Below are 15,129 nucleotides of genomic sequence, written 5' to 3'. Positions count from 1 at the left end.
TTGCATTATCTTGAGTTCTTGACATGTTTAATGAAATCATGCTTGCTATGCTCACAAATATTGTTGAAATGTTGATGCTGCTAATGTTTATACAAAGTATGTTATTAGTAATAATGTAATACCGTGTTTTTTTTAATACGTAGTAGCAAAATCTCATGAAATTCAGTCTAAATCCTACAAAAAAAACCGTCTTTCTCATAAAGCTGTGTTAAGTCTTTATATCTTAGGAAGTCGCCTATACTTAACAAATAGAAGATACAAGAAGGCTCTTGTTCAAGAAAATGAATGGGTATTTGCCTATTGCTTGCTCAAAGATTGCCCAAAGGTTAATGTACATGAATTAAACAGGGGGTGGTGGCAAATCTAAGAGGAGCCAAAACCCAACACAATCATCTGAGTCAAGGTCCTCTTGGATAGCAAGGAAATGCAAGCCTCCACAGGCCTTCTTTGTTGCTTCCCATGCCTCAGTTTCTTGTGTTGTCTCAGGTGTTTTCTTATACGTAGCATAAATATATCGGGTTGAAATTCCCACAGACAAGAGCAAGCAAGCCCGGGCAGTATCAGCTTCAATGGAGCAGACTTCCAATCCATTCATCCATGCTGCATTTAGAACAAAAATAAGATTAGTTTGGAGTATACAGTGGAGAATTGGGTAGGTTGATGACAGGTCTTGGGCTCAAGGTTTTGAAGCTATCTTTGAAAGGCAGCAAGATTATAACATGGTGACACTAAGTTATACATTATAATTTAGTACAGCTCATAACCATTCTAAGAGAAATATTACTGAAGCGACAAGGATTAAGGGTTTAGGGTTAAGGGATGATAAATAAACAGGTAAGTTTACATTTTCTCAGATTTAAAGCCAGCAGCCCTACTCATACATGTTAGTGATGTTACTGCTACATGCCTACATGCATGGACTCTAAGTGTACAGTTCAATAGAGCAAGGTAGGGAAACTTCTTAATGCATGATATAAGTGTTCCTATAATAAGCTGCTTAATGCATCGGTATCCTCGTTTAGTGCATTCAAGGGGAAGAGTGTCTAACTCTATTAAGTAGCAGTTTCTTGAGCTAATTTTGTAGCAATATGACAATATGACTAGACCTGAATACGAAGTTAAGCAAAGGGTTTAAGATGATTCATACCTGCCAAAGGTTTGGCACGTGAAGACGCAACAGCCAAACCAGGAATTAGTGTGTCATCATCAATATCAATACCAAGCAAATCCAAATCTAAACTAGCACCAAATGCAAATTTCTTCTCCAAGGTTTCCACCTCCTCCCGCACCGCTGAGACAGTAAACTTGGATAATTAGTCGACTATCCATCACCAAATGCAATTATATAAATTTCACAATCTGATACAAAGTATTACACAATGCCCTCTTCTAGGATTGATTACCTGAATAAGGCAACTGGACAAAAGCCCATCTATCTCCGAACAGATTCTCAGGAAGTTCCATAGGAAAAGGGTTATCTAGCACCATAAGAGGCTTTGCTCCTTTCTGAAAGCCTGGATGGCGAGTATAAATGGTCTCATACCGTTCTTCCAACCAAAGAAGCAACGACAAACACTGCAATAACGGCGAATATTAACATCAACTATGAACTTAGTGAACCAAAGACTAGACAGATAAAAATCTTGGAACAATTACAGCAGGAATCTTCCAAAGTATATTGCCAATAGACAGCATATTGCTCCCATGGAGTCAAAATCAGAAAATACCAATCATTGATCACTAATTCCTTTCAAGGAAAACTCAAAGATGATCCTAAATGCTTCTCATTCAATTCACAGAAAAGGAATTTTAACCTCCATGCCAAGATTTCCCTTTTCATTTGACATGTTCTCCATCCATAATCTCATTTCATGAATAAACTAAAATCAATATTCAATACTACCTCCGGTCCCAAATTAGTTGTTCCATTTGTGTTTTGCACGGTTTAGAAGCTACTTATCGCAACATAGAAGTGTAAAGAAATAAATTAAATCAATCATACTAGTACAACAGTTTACCCTTTTACTTGGAATAGGTTTAATTCCAAGCTCTTTGCATGCCTTGGTTATAATGGTCTGCAACTGAGACCTACATAATAATGATCAATCAACATACAACCCAAAATCAGTAAATCATTTCACAGCACAAATTAAAGAAACACACCCCATAAAACTCAAACTTCAAACCCCATTTTTTTTATTTTTTAATACTAAAATCAACAAACAAACTTGAAGAAATTCAGAAAAAAAATTGACCTGAAAAACCGAATTTTCTCAGGAAGAGGGACACCCAATTCATCACAAATGGCAACAATGGCATTCTTCAAAGTAATGCTATTAATAACATTATTGGGGAAATACTTTGTGTATTGTAAAGATAAAGAATTATCACAAACAACAAGTTCCCATATCTTTTTACCCCTAATATCAAGAATGGGTCTTGAGCAAAAATCCAATTCCCATTCAATGATGTTTTCGGGTTCAGTTCCCGGGTCAAGAAAACTCATTTCTGCTGTCGGGTCATCATCAATAACATCTTCAATTGTTTCAGCTTCTTCGATTGAGCTTTCAGATACTGAGTTGACCAGAAAACGGCGTCGTTTGCAGTTTGATGAGGTTTTGAGGGTGGGAGAGTTTGAAATGTTATGAGAAGTTGAAGTACATGAAATTTTTGTGGGTTGTGAAAAAGAAGTGAAATTGGAGATGGGTTTGTAAGGAATTAAAGTAGTTTGGTCTCTGAAGTTGGTAGGATTGAAGCTCAGAGTAGCCATTGAAATTTTTGGTTTGAGCTTACTGATAAGGCGCGGTATAGAAGAAGAAGATGAATGTTATGGTTGGTTCTCTGCCACAGAATATGATGAGCATACCCGGGTTTTTTTGGGTGCCAATCAGGGGCCAGGACCAGGGACCTCACAAAAATAACAAATTAAATTAGAGGTGTCAAAAACCGACTCGATTCTAAAAACAATCCGATTTAATTTTGACTCGTATGAAAGCAATAACTTAATGACTCAACTTTGAAATGACTTGACCCGTGTACCTGAATTGACATCTCTTTTACTTGAGTGAGTGGCAAGATCACTCGTGACGACTTAATAGAGTTTGACATGTTTTAGAAGAAATCTGGTTAATAAATTCAGACAATTTAGATTAGATAAGTCATTTTAAAATAAGAGCTTAGTTCCTTATAAAGAATGACTATCAATATTTGTCTAACATAAGATAAGTTTAGGTAAATTTTTTTAAGTGTAAATTAAGTGAAGTAAATGCACCATTAGCTCCAAAGATGATCCTTGAAAGATTACACCGATTTGTTTGATAACACCCTTTATGAAAGCCAATAAACAATGCAAATATCTTCGATGTAAGAATTTCACATCCCAAAGACCCAAACTATCTTCGCCACAATTTCCAAACAATATGAGTAGTTGATAGTGAAAATACTGTCACTATTGTTATTGAGCTTACATTGGAAAATATCGACAATTCTGTAATGTCATCCGCTTGTAAAATTAACTTTTATGCGACTTTTATTTTTAAAACTTGTATGTACTCCGTAATTTGGAACTATAAAAATATTTCAATAATTTATTACTCACCTATAGTCACCATCATTAAAAAAATTAAAATAAAAATCCACAAATTTAAAATGCTAATAAAAACATAAAAAACCAAAATTTGGACATGAAAATATGAAATCATGTATGGGCTTTGACCCAGATTAGAATAGATAAACGAAGCCCAAAGTAGAGCAGAAGCAGAACCACAAAATCAATTTACATTCTGTATTTCTGTTCAGTTTACGAAAACCAAGAAATTTAACCCGCAAAATTGTAGAGTAGCTTCAGTTTGGTCGTTGTATTTCTGCAATTTCAAACGCCTTTAATTTGGTCGTTGCTTCAGTTTCAAGTAAAACCCTAATTCCTTTTTTAATTCCCTTTATCTTGCTATAATTTTCTATTGTAGTAGTTCATAATTCTGTTCAATTCATATAATTTGTAGAATTTGTGGGTCATTCTGTTCAAAATTATTGGAAACTAAGATATCATTTGTTTGTTCTATTAATTTTAAGTGATTATGTTTCTAGTATTCGAACTAATTGTGATAAATGGGTTCATGATAATTCAAAGTTTTGATTTTTATTTCCTGAAGTTTTTTCTGTGGGTATCCTAAGATTTAGATTCAAGGATCTAATAATTTAATTTTGAGCTCACAAATTATGTATTTTGTAATTTGTATGTTAAAATGTTAATTTACTTTGTTCAATCCTTTATAAAAATTCATATTCTTGTTGTAGCTAATAATATTTGTTATGTGAGTGAACTCCTACATAATATTCATGGAGGCTGTGATCTGATTAGGGCATGATGAGGTCTGCAGGGTATAGTGTCGTAACTTCGTGTGCTCCTGTACTTTGTTTAGTCACTCAAACTCGGCCCCGGTTTTCATCGAATTTAGTACTTGGAAATTCAACATCATCAAAGAGATTATACTGTTGTGGCCAAGGCCACACATTACATAAAGGATCATCAATGGTTGTGGCACGCTACCCTCCTCCCCTTTTCAGGTGTGTTTTCGTCTTCCTTTAGGGTTCGGGTAATTTGATTAACTTCACCAAATTAAATTCCATTTTGACATGAATTTCTAATGTTACTGATTTGATTCCCAGTGTCGCACCAATGATGGAGTGGACAGACAATCACTATAGGGTGCTAGCACGAATCATATCAAAAAATGCTTGGCTTTACACGGAGATGCTTGCTGCAGAAACAATAGTTTATCAGAAGGGCAATCTGGTTAGTGAAGATCCTCTGCTGTTCAGTGCCTTAAACTTGGATTTTATTAGAAACTGTAGCCTAGTCTTCTGTGTATCTATTTTGATCGGTTAGGATTGGAAGGAGGTCTTCCATTTAAAATGAAATTATGTGCTATGGTATATGCTTTGTGCTTCTATAGTATTTAAATATGAAATGATGTTTTTTTCTAGCAATGTGTCATTTTTTGTTTACTGGTTTCCATATTTCGTACTTACATATAGGTGTGGGAGTATGTTTCTTTACAAGTAAATACTGAGCGCTAAAATCTAAATTATTTTGGCTATGGAACAATTTTATGAGGCATATTTTCTCTTTTTTGGGGCATTGATTGGGTCAAATATAATTTATTTTTGAAATGTCCAGGACAGGTTTTTGGAATTTACTCCAGAGCAACATCCTATAGCTCTTCAAATTGGTGGGAATAACTTGGAGAATATTGCAAAAGCAACCCAACTTGCTAACGCTTATGGCTATGATGAAATTAACTTAAAGTTGGTGCTCAATATCTTTGTTCTATTTTATTTATTGATGTTATTTGATTAGTTTCATTATCTTCTTTTATTTGACTGGTATCTGTTGATCTTTGTCTTACCTAAATTATGTGACCTTTTTTTCTTTTTATCAGTTGTGGATGCCCTAGCCCTAGGGTTGTTGGACATGGATGTTTTGGCGTGCGCCTGATGCTTGATCCTAAGGTTAGAAACTATCTTTACTGACTTACTGAACTGCAAAAGAAGATTACTTTTTGTCAATTTTTTGTTAGTAAGAAGAATCCCTAATGTTATTACTCTTTGGCCTTTGCAAGGAAAGTTTGTCGGTGAGGCCATGTCAGTTATTGCTGCCAATACAGATGTTCCTGTGACTGTCAAATGCCGCATTGGTGTTGATGATCAAGATTCTTATAATGAGCTGTGTGAGTGATTTGCTTTAAGCATCATTTGTCTTCCAAATAATCAAAATTTGAGCTTTCTGTTTGTAGAATTGTAGTCCAACTTCTTAGGTCTCTCATTCTCTCTGCCCTCCTCTCCTCTCTTCCTTATGGTTTCTGTGGACTGGTTTTGTTTATAGTAACTCTATGTGGCATTTGGAAAAAGGACTATATCTTTACTATATGGCTTTCTTGTTGTCATTTTGAAGATTTTGTCGGCTTTCATCTGGTGTCTGATAAATATTTGGTGAAACTTTATTGTGATGTCCTCTGATTAATTTTTCAAATTGCTACTTTTCCTGTTATTCAGGCGATTTCATTTATAAAGTATCTTCGACATCTCCTACCAAGCACTTTATCATACATTCGCGGAAAGCACTTCTCAATGGCATTAGCCCAGCTGAAAATCGATCAATTCCACCACTCAGGTAAGTAATAGTATTTCAAATGCTGCCTCTCGGCTAGAAGCTAGACTAATTTAGGTTGAAGTTAATGGTCAAATGAGACCTCTTTGAATTAGAGCTGTATTTGATAGTGCTGTGCACTTGAACTGATGACTGATGGGGTAATTCAATGTTTGTTACACAGATATGAATTCTACTATGCTCTAGTACGTGACTTTCCTGACTTGAAGTTTACAATAAATGGAGGCATAAATTCAATTGAAGAGGTAAAACTTTTGTCTAGCCCCTTTAGTAGTCTTCTGATCATTATGCTAATTCTGATCTTTCACTGTCTAGCCGTGGTAGGTGTTTTTTTTCTTCTTTTTTTTTTTTTTTTTTGGTTGGGGGGGGGGGGGGGAGGAGGAGGGAGGGAGGAGTTAAGTACTTCCATATCAACAATGCCTTTTTATTGCATTGCCTGATGGGTCATCCCCATTTGTTGTCCTGTATTGACACCTATGCACCGGTTCACACTATCTGTGAGCTACCTTCACAATCTATTCTAGCTATGAAGGTTGCCATCTTTTCATGATATATCACTCGTAGTTATTCACCCTTGGTTTATGTGAAGAATGGTCCAACATGCTTTAATTTTTCTTCAGTAAATTAGTTTGCTTTAGTTTATCCATGGAAGCAATGTATAGGTCAACTTCTGTGGGGTTTAGTACATGTTATTTCTTAGTTGATGACAAGGCCCTGTTGTATACTCTACCATGCACTTGTGAAAGCCATAAAAATAGAGATTATGCCTTTAATGTTGCATTTCAATAAATGGGCTGTGAGCATTTACTTGTACAGCTTTTTAGCTATAAGCAACTGACTATACCAAATGTGTCTTGTGAGCTAAACAGTATAGGTGCAATTTTTGTGTTTATGTTTGTGATTTTATCTTCTTTTGTCTGATGTGCAGTCTTAATGATTTCGTGTCTCTCTTTTGTTGGTGATTGTTATATCGGGAATCTAATTTTTTTTTTCCTCCTTATGTCTTTTTATCTGGTTCAAAGGTGAACGGAGCACTGAAAAAAGGAGCTCATGGTGTAATGGTTGGGCGTGCTGCCTATAATAAGTGAGTATATCTTGTGTTGAAACATTTTGATGCTAGGTTTGGAGTTTTTCCTGTATTTGCTACGGTTTTTACATGTATTTGCTATTGGCTGTTTTTCTGAAAAACTATAAAACTATGTCAATATTGCAGTACATGGCAATTGTTGAGAGACGTTGACACTGAAGTCTATGGTGATCCTCCATCCGATCTTACACGTCGTCAGGTTAGCAGTTAGTGGTTACTGGTTAGCCTTACAGATGGAGTCTGCATCGTTGTGATTGACTATGTCTTTGATATCTTGGTCATTTATTTTGCTGATCACTTTTGTTGTAGGTTTTGAAGGAGTATCAAGAATATGCAGATTCCGCGCTTGGCAAACATGGCAATAACAGACCAAATGTTCGGGATTTGGTCAAGGTAAAAAATTATTGGAGTATTTATTTTATTTATTTGCCTTTGGCTCAATCCTATTTGAACTTCTCTTAATTGAGATGTGTCTATTGTTCAAGGATTAAACAAGTGTAGAATGCTACTGATTTTTATTTTTCAATGAAACCCTTATAGCTGCTGGACTCTTGTACAGTTTTTTCGTAATTAATCAAACTGCAAAAATCATAGCATTTTTTTTTATTTTCCTTATCAGACTGATTGCCTTTGAGGCATAAATAGGAGCTTTGCTTCAATTCCTTTTAGATATCTGCACTTCGTCTCCATTTTTATTTATAAATATAATATTGTCCTTCATCCCCTGAACTGTTTTCTCCTGTTTATTTGTGTGAAACAGCCTTTGTTGAACCTTTTTCATTCCGAGCCTAGAAATGCTGTCTGGAAGCGCAATGTGGATGCTGCATTTTTCCATTGCACGGTACGCATGTCATTGAAATTCATTTGCTTATCTGTTGCTTACTGAAAAATCTTTTTGGGAAATGTTTCTCTCTCTATGGTCTGGGAGATATAGAGCTATTATGGCTTTCTCCATCATCACAATAAGTGTACATTTTTCGACAACCATTTTGCTACATCTGCGATATGCTCACTCATTATTGAATTTTGCAGACAGTTAAACAGCTCCTTGAGGAGACATTGCCCATTATTCCAGACTACGTCCTTGATTCACCTGCTGCTAGGGTGCCACCCAGCCGTGGAGATATATTTGCAAATGTGGATGATCTCATGCCTCCCCCATATGAATCAAGTGAACTGGAGCTACAATATGCTTAGTTTGTCGTAGGTTGAGTTCTTATAGATGATAGCTACCATTAAATTAGTATACACAGTATATTCATCATTCTTTGGAATATGATCTATGTCCTTAGACCCTAGTGATAGAATGTACTCTATTTTTTGCACCAAACAAAGAATTTTAACAGTGTAATTTGGATATGAAGAAAATGGTAATGCAAATGCAATCACCTTCTTCACTCTATTTTTTCTTTTATTATCTTTCTTGTTAATTTACACTATGAATTTTGTGACTCAATGTGAATTTGATTGTTGACGGGTCGAGTCATCTGACGGCCTTGTTTTGCTATGTATAATGGCTGTTGGCCGAGGTTTTGGATCACTAAACAACTTTCAGGCCTTGGTAAATTATATGCCACGGCTATTATCTCTACGGTAATTTTTATCTACTATGATCGGGCACGTTAGATCTTTTAGATGATATACTGTATCTATCTTAAGAAGAACCGGAGTTTATTTGACGTGGCATTTCTACGCCATAGATTTTTTTAGCTAAATTGCTTGTGATATGCCAAGCACCAATGCCAAATTGCCAGCTAGGACAAAATCAACATTGACAGGTGGCAGGCAGTTGTTGGTCAAGTATAATACAGGGATAAGATGCTAAATTGTCACCAAAAGTTTCAGGTTGAAATTAAGCTAAGCTATCCTCTTCCTCTGTTCAACACACACACTCACACTGAAACACACACTTCATTTTCAGACACCAGAAACAGAACATTCATGGCTTCAATCAGCATGTCAGCATCTTTCCTCGGTGGCGCTGCCGCTATCTCCCCTGCAGCTGCTTCCCACCGGAGGCTTGTCATCACCAACAGTGTTAAACCCAACACTGTGAAGGTCAGCTGTGAGACCAACCAAGAGGGCAGCAACAATGGAAGGAGAGACATAATATTCGCTGCTGCAGCTGCTGCCATTGCTTCTGTTGCCGGTGTTGCGATGGCTGATGAACCAAAACGTGGTTCCCCTGAAGCTAAGAAAGCTTATGGTCCTGTTTGTGTCGCCAACCCAACTGCTAAGATCTGTAATAACTAAAAATATTCTGCAGTTTTTTTTATTACTATTCTGTATTTCAATTTTCATGTGGATGATTATCATTATTAATGTAATTTCTTTACTGCCTGATGTTTAATTGAGAACTCTGCTTATATAATATGATTAACATCTTGTCAGTATTACATTACTTTATTAGTCTTATTACCTTCTGTTATGCTGCCTTAATTCAGTTTAACTGCTCTTTTGCTTGATCTTCCTGTTTAAATCCTGCCTTTTCATTCAAATTCCAATCTCTTTGTATTCTTTGTTTATTGCTGTTGTTAACATCAATCAATGCATGTCTTTTCGCTTTACCTTTGCCTGTGTTTTCTCTCCTTATATATCTCTCGTTTTACCATCGTCTATTTGCACTCGAATTCGTTTTTATACTCTAATTCCTTAATACATTTATCATGGCAGCATTTTCTTCTGTAATTTTGCATTGTTCATTCTTGTTTATCTGTCTTTCTTCCATACTAGCAGTAGCACTAGGTTTCACTGTAGACCTCATTCACAGAGACTCCATCCTATCTCCTCTCCATAACTCCACCAAGACTCATTGGGAGCGGCTAAATGATGCCATTCGCCGCTCCACCACCAGGGCCAGTCACTTTGAGGTGTTGGCCTCGCGTGCAATGGTCCAGTCCCCGGTGATTCCTGCCAAGGGGGAATACTTAATGAACATATCAATAGGTAGTCCCCCGGTTACCATGCTTGGGATAGCTGATACCGGGAGTGACCTCACTTGGACCCAATGCAAGCCTTGTGTTCAATGTTACAAGCAGAGATTACCAATCTTTGACCCCAAAAAATCATCCTCTTTTAAGCCAATACCATGTGGATCCCCTCGTTGTTACACAGACTTGGCGACTAGAACGTGTAATTCTAATGGTGATTGCTCTTATTACTACTCCTATGGGGATAAGTCCTACACAAACGGAGTCCTTGCCTCTGAGACTGTCACCTTCGGGTCTCACACACCCTCGTTTCCAGAAGTGTTAGTTGGGTGTGGGCATGAGAATGGAGGCACCTTCAACGAGCTAGGGTCCGGCATAATTGGGCTTGGGGGAGGTACACTATCTCTGGTGTCCCAAATTAAGCCTACCATTGGTGGGAAGTTCTCATATTGTTTAGTACCCTTCTTTAAAACTGACTTAGTTGGTAAGATCAGCTTCGGACCAGAGGCCTTAGTCTCTGGTCCTGGGGTGGTTTCGACACCTCTAGTAACAAAAGATCCATCCACATTCTATTATCTGACTTTAGAAGGCATATCAGTTGGAGATGTTAATTTTGAGTATAAAACATCAGTCTCTTCCATGACAAAAAATAGTAAGTATACTGAGGAAGGTAATATTATAATTGATTCAGGAACAACATTAACACTGTTGCCTGAGGAATTCTATCAGGATATAGAGGCCGAGTTGAGGAAAAACATTAAAGCCGAATCTGTTGAAGATCCGGAAGGAGTAATGTCATTGTGTTACAAGAGTGAAGAGGATATGGATGTTCCGGTAGTTAAGGTGCGTTTTGCTGGGGCTGAACTCGAACTCAAACCGTCACATACTTTTGTTAAAGTGCAGGAAGATATGGTGTGTCTAGCAATGTTACCAGCAAGTGAAGTGGCCATATTTGGGAATTTGGCTCAGATGGATTTTCTTGTAGGGTATGATCTTGAAGAGGGCAAAGTCTCTTTTAAAGCAGCTAATTGCTCTCATCACCTTGAATTATAAGTCTTTAGTCTTGGTTGGTTTTGGTTATTGTGGAACTTTATATGATGTTTTCCACTTAATTCCTAGATGTTTAATCAATAAGATTAGGTAAGTTAATTATCTAAATCTTGAATTTTCTTAAGCAAAGTTTATGTTTAGCAATCATAAGTAATGAGATGGCAAATGTGAAATGTTAATCACAAGTTTGTAGGACAGTTCATTTCAGTTATTACTTGTTGACTCTAATGGTTTGTTTCAATTAGTTCATTGATTTGCTAAGGTACAATCTTGTTTTCTTTTTTTCTTGTTGGATATAAAAGACTAGTCATAATAACAATGGAACACAAGCACACTTCTATGACTTAAGTTGAGTCAAGTGAACTCGAGTTGAGGTTCAACGAGTATTAGTCAATTTGTGTTCAAAACTTCAAATTGATCAATTGACATATCTAGGAGATAGTATTTGCCTACTTAAATTAAGTGGATTGCTAAACATCGCCCGCATATCTCCACATAAAGCCCGCAAACTTATATTGAAGTTACAATATTGCCCTTGACCTTAAAAAAAAAACACAACCTCAAAAAAAATCAAAGTACGGGGATGTCGAGGCGGCAAGGCAAAGAGTTGGCGGCGGCTGTGGAGGAGGGAGGGTTGGCTCGTGGCGACAAGGTGGTGGTGGCGCCAGGTCCGCCAGTCACTGTGGCTGGGCGTCCTGCCTAGACGCCAGGCCGGTGGACGTGGCTGCCGGACCTGGCGCCACCACCAGCCATCGGCCGTCTTGGCCAGGCGCCCCACCACCAATCGTGGTTGTTTTGTTATTTTTTTTAAATTTTTTTTTTGTTTTTTTGTATAATATTTTTTTTTGTTGGAATTTGAGATTTTTTTTTCTATTTTTGTGTAATATCATATTTTTTTTTGTTGGAAATTGATAATTTTTTTATTCTTTTTTGTGTAATATTGTGTTTTTTTTTTGTTGGAAATTGAGAAAAAAAATTTCTTTTTTTTTTTAATATTTTTTTTTTGTTGGTAACTGAGAAAAATTTTTATTATGAATTTTAAGCAAGTCAAATGTAAAAAAAAAAATAAAAAAAAAATTGGCCGGACCACCACCTTGGAACCGGCGCCTGGCCGGGACGCCGCCACCATGGTGGTGGCGCCTAGCCGGGACGCCAGTACCATGGTCATGGCGCCTGGCCTGGAAGCCTCAACCATGGTACAGGCGTCCTGGCTAGGCGCCACCGCCATGGTGGCGGCGTCCCGGCTAGGCGCCGGTGCCACGGTGGTGGCGGCTCCTCCGAACGCCAGCCGTCTTTTCCGATGACATTCGTCGTCCCCCGGATCTCCGGCCTCCCCCAGCGTCCCCGTACAACTCCACATTTTTCGGTGAGTGAAATTTTCGTTTTCAGAGAAAATTGACAAAGGGGCAAAACTGTCAAATCATATTAATTTTGTGGGCTTTATGTAGTAATTTGTGGGCGATGTTTAACAAATCCCTAAATTAAAACAACGATTTACATTGTTGAAGTAAAATCAAAAGGGAAAATACAAGTTAATGTTCCAGATAAACGAATTTTTGTTAATCTGATGACATTTTTGTAAATATATTGAAAAAGCAGGGTCATTTATTCAGTACTTTTAGTGAGCTGTCCAATTACTGTTTGCTTTTTGCTTTTACTGTTTGGTGAGGAAATTACACATGTACTCCTCAACTAGTACATGAAAGACGCATATACCCCTATCTAGGGAATTGACTGGGTATTGCTCAAATCAAAGTAGGGTTTTCTTTTCTTCTTCCTTTTTTCGAAATGAGAATTAAGAGCAAGTCAAATACTATGGTCGAATGCAAAACGAACTCTAGTAAATTTCTAGTGAATAAAAAAAATTCAATATACAATTTACTATATACTCGTATTCTACATACATACTCAAAAATAAAAGAGACATACGTGTCAATTAATTTGAAGTTACGGCCTTATTTGGTTGACATATTAAAAAATAAATAAAAAATAAAATAAAATTAAGGAATTAAAAATTCATGGAAATTGATAAGATGAGTAGTTGTTTAGTTGATACACAAAACAAAAATGACCGAAATGAGAATTTATGGGAGTTTTAACTTTCCTCAAAAGAAAAAAAATTCCCGAACCCTTTTTTTTTTTTTTGGTGAAGGAGAGGGGCAAGCTGTAAGCCCCTAAGAGAAAAGAACAACCATAAACAAAAACATCACAAACAAAGAACATAAAATGGAATAACAAACATTCCCTAACCCTCTTTGGTACACCAAAATTCATAGAAATATCAATTTTCCTTATTAACAACTAGATCTGGTTATTGAGCGGGTCGGGTCAGGGTCGGTTGCGGGTCAAGGTCAAAGAGGGTCAGATTTTATAGGGTCAATATAGGGTCGGGCCAAGGCGGGTCGCGGGTCGATAATGGGCGGGCCTACAAAATATCAATTAAAATAAATATTGGACAAAGCCATTATTAAATACATATGAATACAAATTAATCTATATAATTATTTTTACATTATGTATTTTCTTTATCAACTAAATTGGAAAAACATGTTGGCCTTATAATGACCCTACCCAATAAGGGCCTTGTCCATTAATAGCCATGTCCATTAAAAGTCCTATAAGCTTGGCCTGACCCTATTATCATTGGGCTACCCTGTCCAATAAGCACCTCTATTAACAACCAAACAAGTTTAATTTTAATAAAAAAAAAAGAAAAAAAAAACCAAACAAGTTTAATAAAATCCCTTTAAATTGAACCAATTGAACCAAACAACACCGTACAAGATATGGAGCTCTTTCCCAAATTAAAGTCAAGAAGAACCGCAATTCCCAAATTGCAGCCAAAGTTTTAAGAATTCCCAAACTACCGTCCACGTCACCGGTTCAGGGGGAAGAAATTTTAAATCCGGTCTACAGCAAAACCGCTACCTGAAGTAGCGGTTTTTACTAATAAACCGCTACTTCAGGTAGCGGTTTCTTTTTAATAAACCGCTACTTCAAGTAGCGGTTTTTGTTTAATAAACCGCTACTTCAAGTAGCGGTTTTCTAGCAGGTATAATTTCCTGATTTCACTTTCCTCTTTCATTTTCGTCTTCTCACCAAAATCCCATCCACGCCTTCCACCAAAATCACACCTCCTTCAACGGAAGCCGGCGCAGCCAAGGAATCCACCGACGCCGCCGGAGCATTCCTCAGCAACGAAGGCCGCTGCTGTTGACGCCGAGGGTTCGACTTTAGTGGTCGGCTTCGCTAATTTCAGAAGAAACGTGCTGATCTTCTTGTTTGTGGTAAGTGCCCTAATTATTTTTTGTATTCAGTTATTGGGTTTGTTGTTGTTATTGAGTTTGTTGTTGTTATTGAGTTTCAGAATTGTATGTATGTGTTGTTGTTGTTGGTTTTGGTTGTGTTGTTGTTGTTAGTGTTCTTGTTTATTGTTGTTGTTATTGAGTTTCGGTTTTGGTTGTGTTGTTGTTGTTAGTGTTCTTGTTTATTGTTGTTGTTATTTAGTTTCAGAATTGTATGTATGTTTGTGGTTGGTTTTGGTTGTTGTTGTTGATTTACTTACCTTACATATAACCCTTGTAGAATTATTAATGGTTTCGATCACATTACTCAGTTTAGGTTGCTATAATTGCTGATTTTGAAAGTGAAAATAGAGCTTCTATACACAAAGTATATGAGCTCAAAGTACATGTAGTCATGACTTATGCCCATGTTGAGCTTCAAGAGGTATTAAGACCTTCATAGCTCAGTTTAGGTTGCTATAATTGTGTAGTTTGCTTGCTTGATGTTAGGACATTGCCACACTGTTAATGAATTTTTGCAATCTAATATCTTTGATTAATAATGGTCTTTTCTAGAATGAAACATGGAGGTTCCGAACTACCCTCTAT

At 36.9% G+C, this 15,129-nt stretch overlaps 4 protein-coding genes across 6 annotated transcripts; 3 read left to right on the top strand and 1 right to left on the bottom strand.

Annotated features, from left to right (window-relative positions):
• Positions 1-172: 172 nt before the first annotated feature.
• Positions 173-2,889, bottom strand: LOC110705690 (protein TAB2 homolog, chloroplastic-like). Its single transcript, XM_021883596.1, has 5 exons — positions 2,256-2,889; positions 2,019-2,088; positions 1,404-1,575; positions 1,148-1,291; positions 173-600 (listed from the first exon to the last, which is right to left on the bottom strand). The coding sequence occupies exons 1-5, from the start codon at positions 2,768-2,770 to the stop codon at positions 341-343; spliced, it is 1,161 nt and encodes a 386-aa protein (XP_021739288.1). The 5' UTR covers positions 2,771-2,889; the 3' UTR covers positions 173-340.
• Positions 2,890-3,724: 835 nt separating this feature from the next.
• On the top strand, positions 3,725-8,707 carry LOC110705687 (tRNA-dihydrouridine(20/20a) synthase-like). 3 transcript variants are annotated; one of them, XM_021883593.1, is made up of 13 exons: positions 3,725-3,908; positions 4,422-4,566; positions 4,669-4,795; positions 5,180-5,307; positions 5,442-5,511; positions 5,627-5,729; positions 6,055-6,172; positions 6,333-6,414; positions 7,192-7,253; positions 7,383-7,455; positions 7,566-7,649; positions 8,017-8,097; positions 8,289-8,707. In XM_021883593.1, exons 2-13 carry the CDS (start codon positions 4,532-4,534, stop codon positions 8,451-8,453), a joined length of 1,128 nt encoding a protein of 375 aa, XP_021739285.1. In that variant the 5' UTR covers positions 3,725-3,908; positions 4,422-4,531; the 3' UTR covers positions 8,454-8,707. The 3 variants fall into 3 exon arrangements, with proteins under 3 accessions (XP_021739285.1, XP_021739284.1, XP_021739283.1); XM_021883592.1 differs by having other exon boundaries at positions 4,380-4,566; XM_021883591.1 differs by having other exon boundaries at positions 4,361-4,566.
• A 383-nt stretch (positions 8,708-9,090) lies between these two features.
• LOC110705686 (photosystem II 5 kDa protein, chloroplastic-like) lies at positions 9,091-9,657 on the top strand. The gene has a single exon (XM_021883590.1). The coding sequence runs from the start codon at positions 9,198-9,200 to the stop codon at positions 9,507-9,509; it is 312 nt and encodes a 103-aa protein (XP_021739282.1). The 5' UTR covers positions 9,091-9,197; the 3' UTR covers positions 9,510-9,657.
• A 262-nt stretch (positions 9,658-9,919) lies between these two features.
• On the top strand, positions 9,920-11,423 carry LOC110705685 (aspartic proteinase CDR1-like; the record flags this gene model as incomplete). The annotated part of the gene is made up of 1 exon (XM_021883589.1): positions 9,920-11,423. A coding segment is annotated over one exon (1,320 nt), but the record flags the coding sequence as incomplete, so codon positions are not given.
• Between the last annotated feature and the right edge of the window lie 3,706 nt (positions 11,424-15,129).

The sequence above is a fragment of the Chenopodium quinoa genome, unplaced genomic scaffold (genome assembly GCF_001683475.1).
Source record: "Chenopodium quinoa cultivar QQ74 unplaced genomic scaffold, ASM168347v1, whole genome shotgun sequence".
Classification (NCBI taxonomy): Eukaryota; Viridiplantae; Streptophyta; class Magnoliopsida; order Caryophyllales; family Amaranthaceae; genus Chenopodium; species Chenopodium quinoa.
This window is presented reverse-complemented; position numbering and strand designations above follow the sequence as displayed.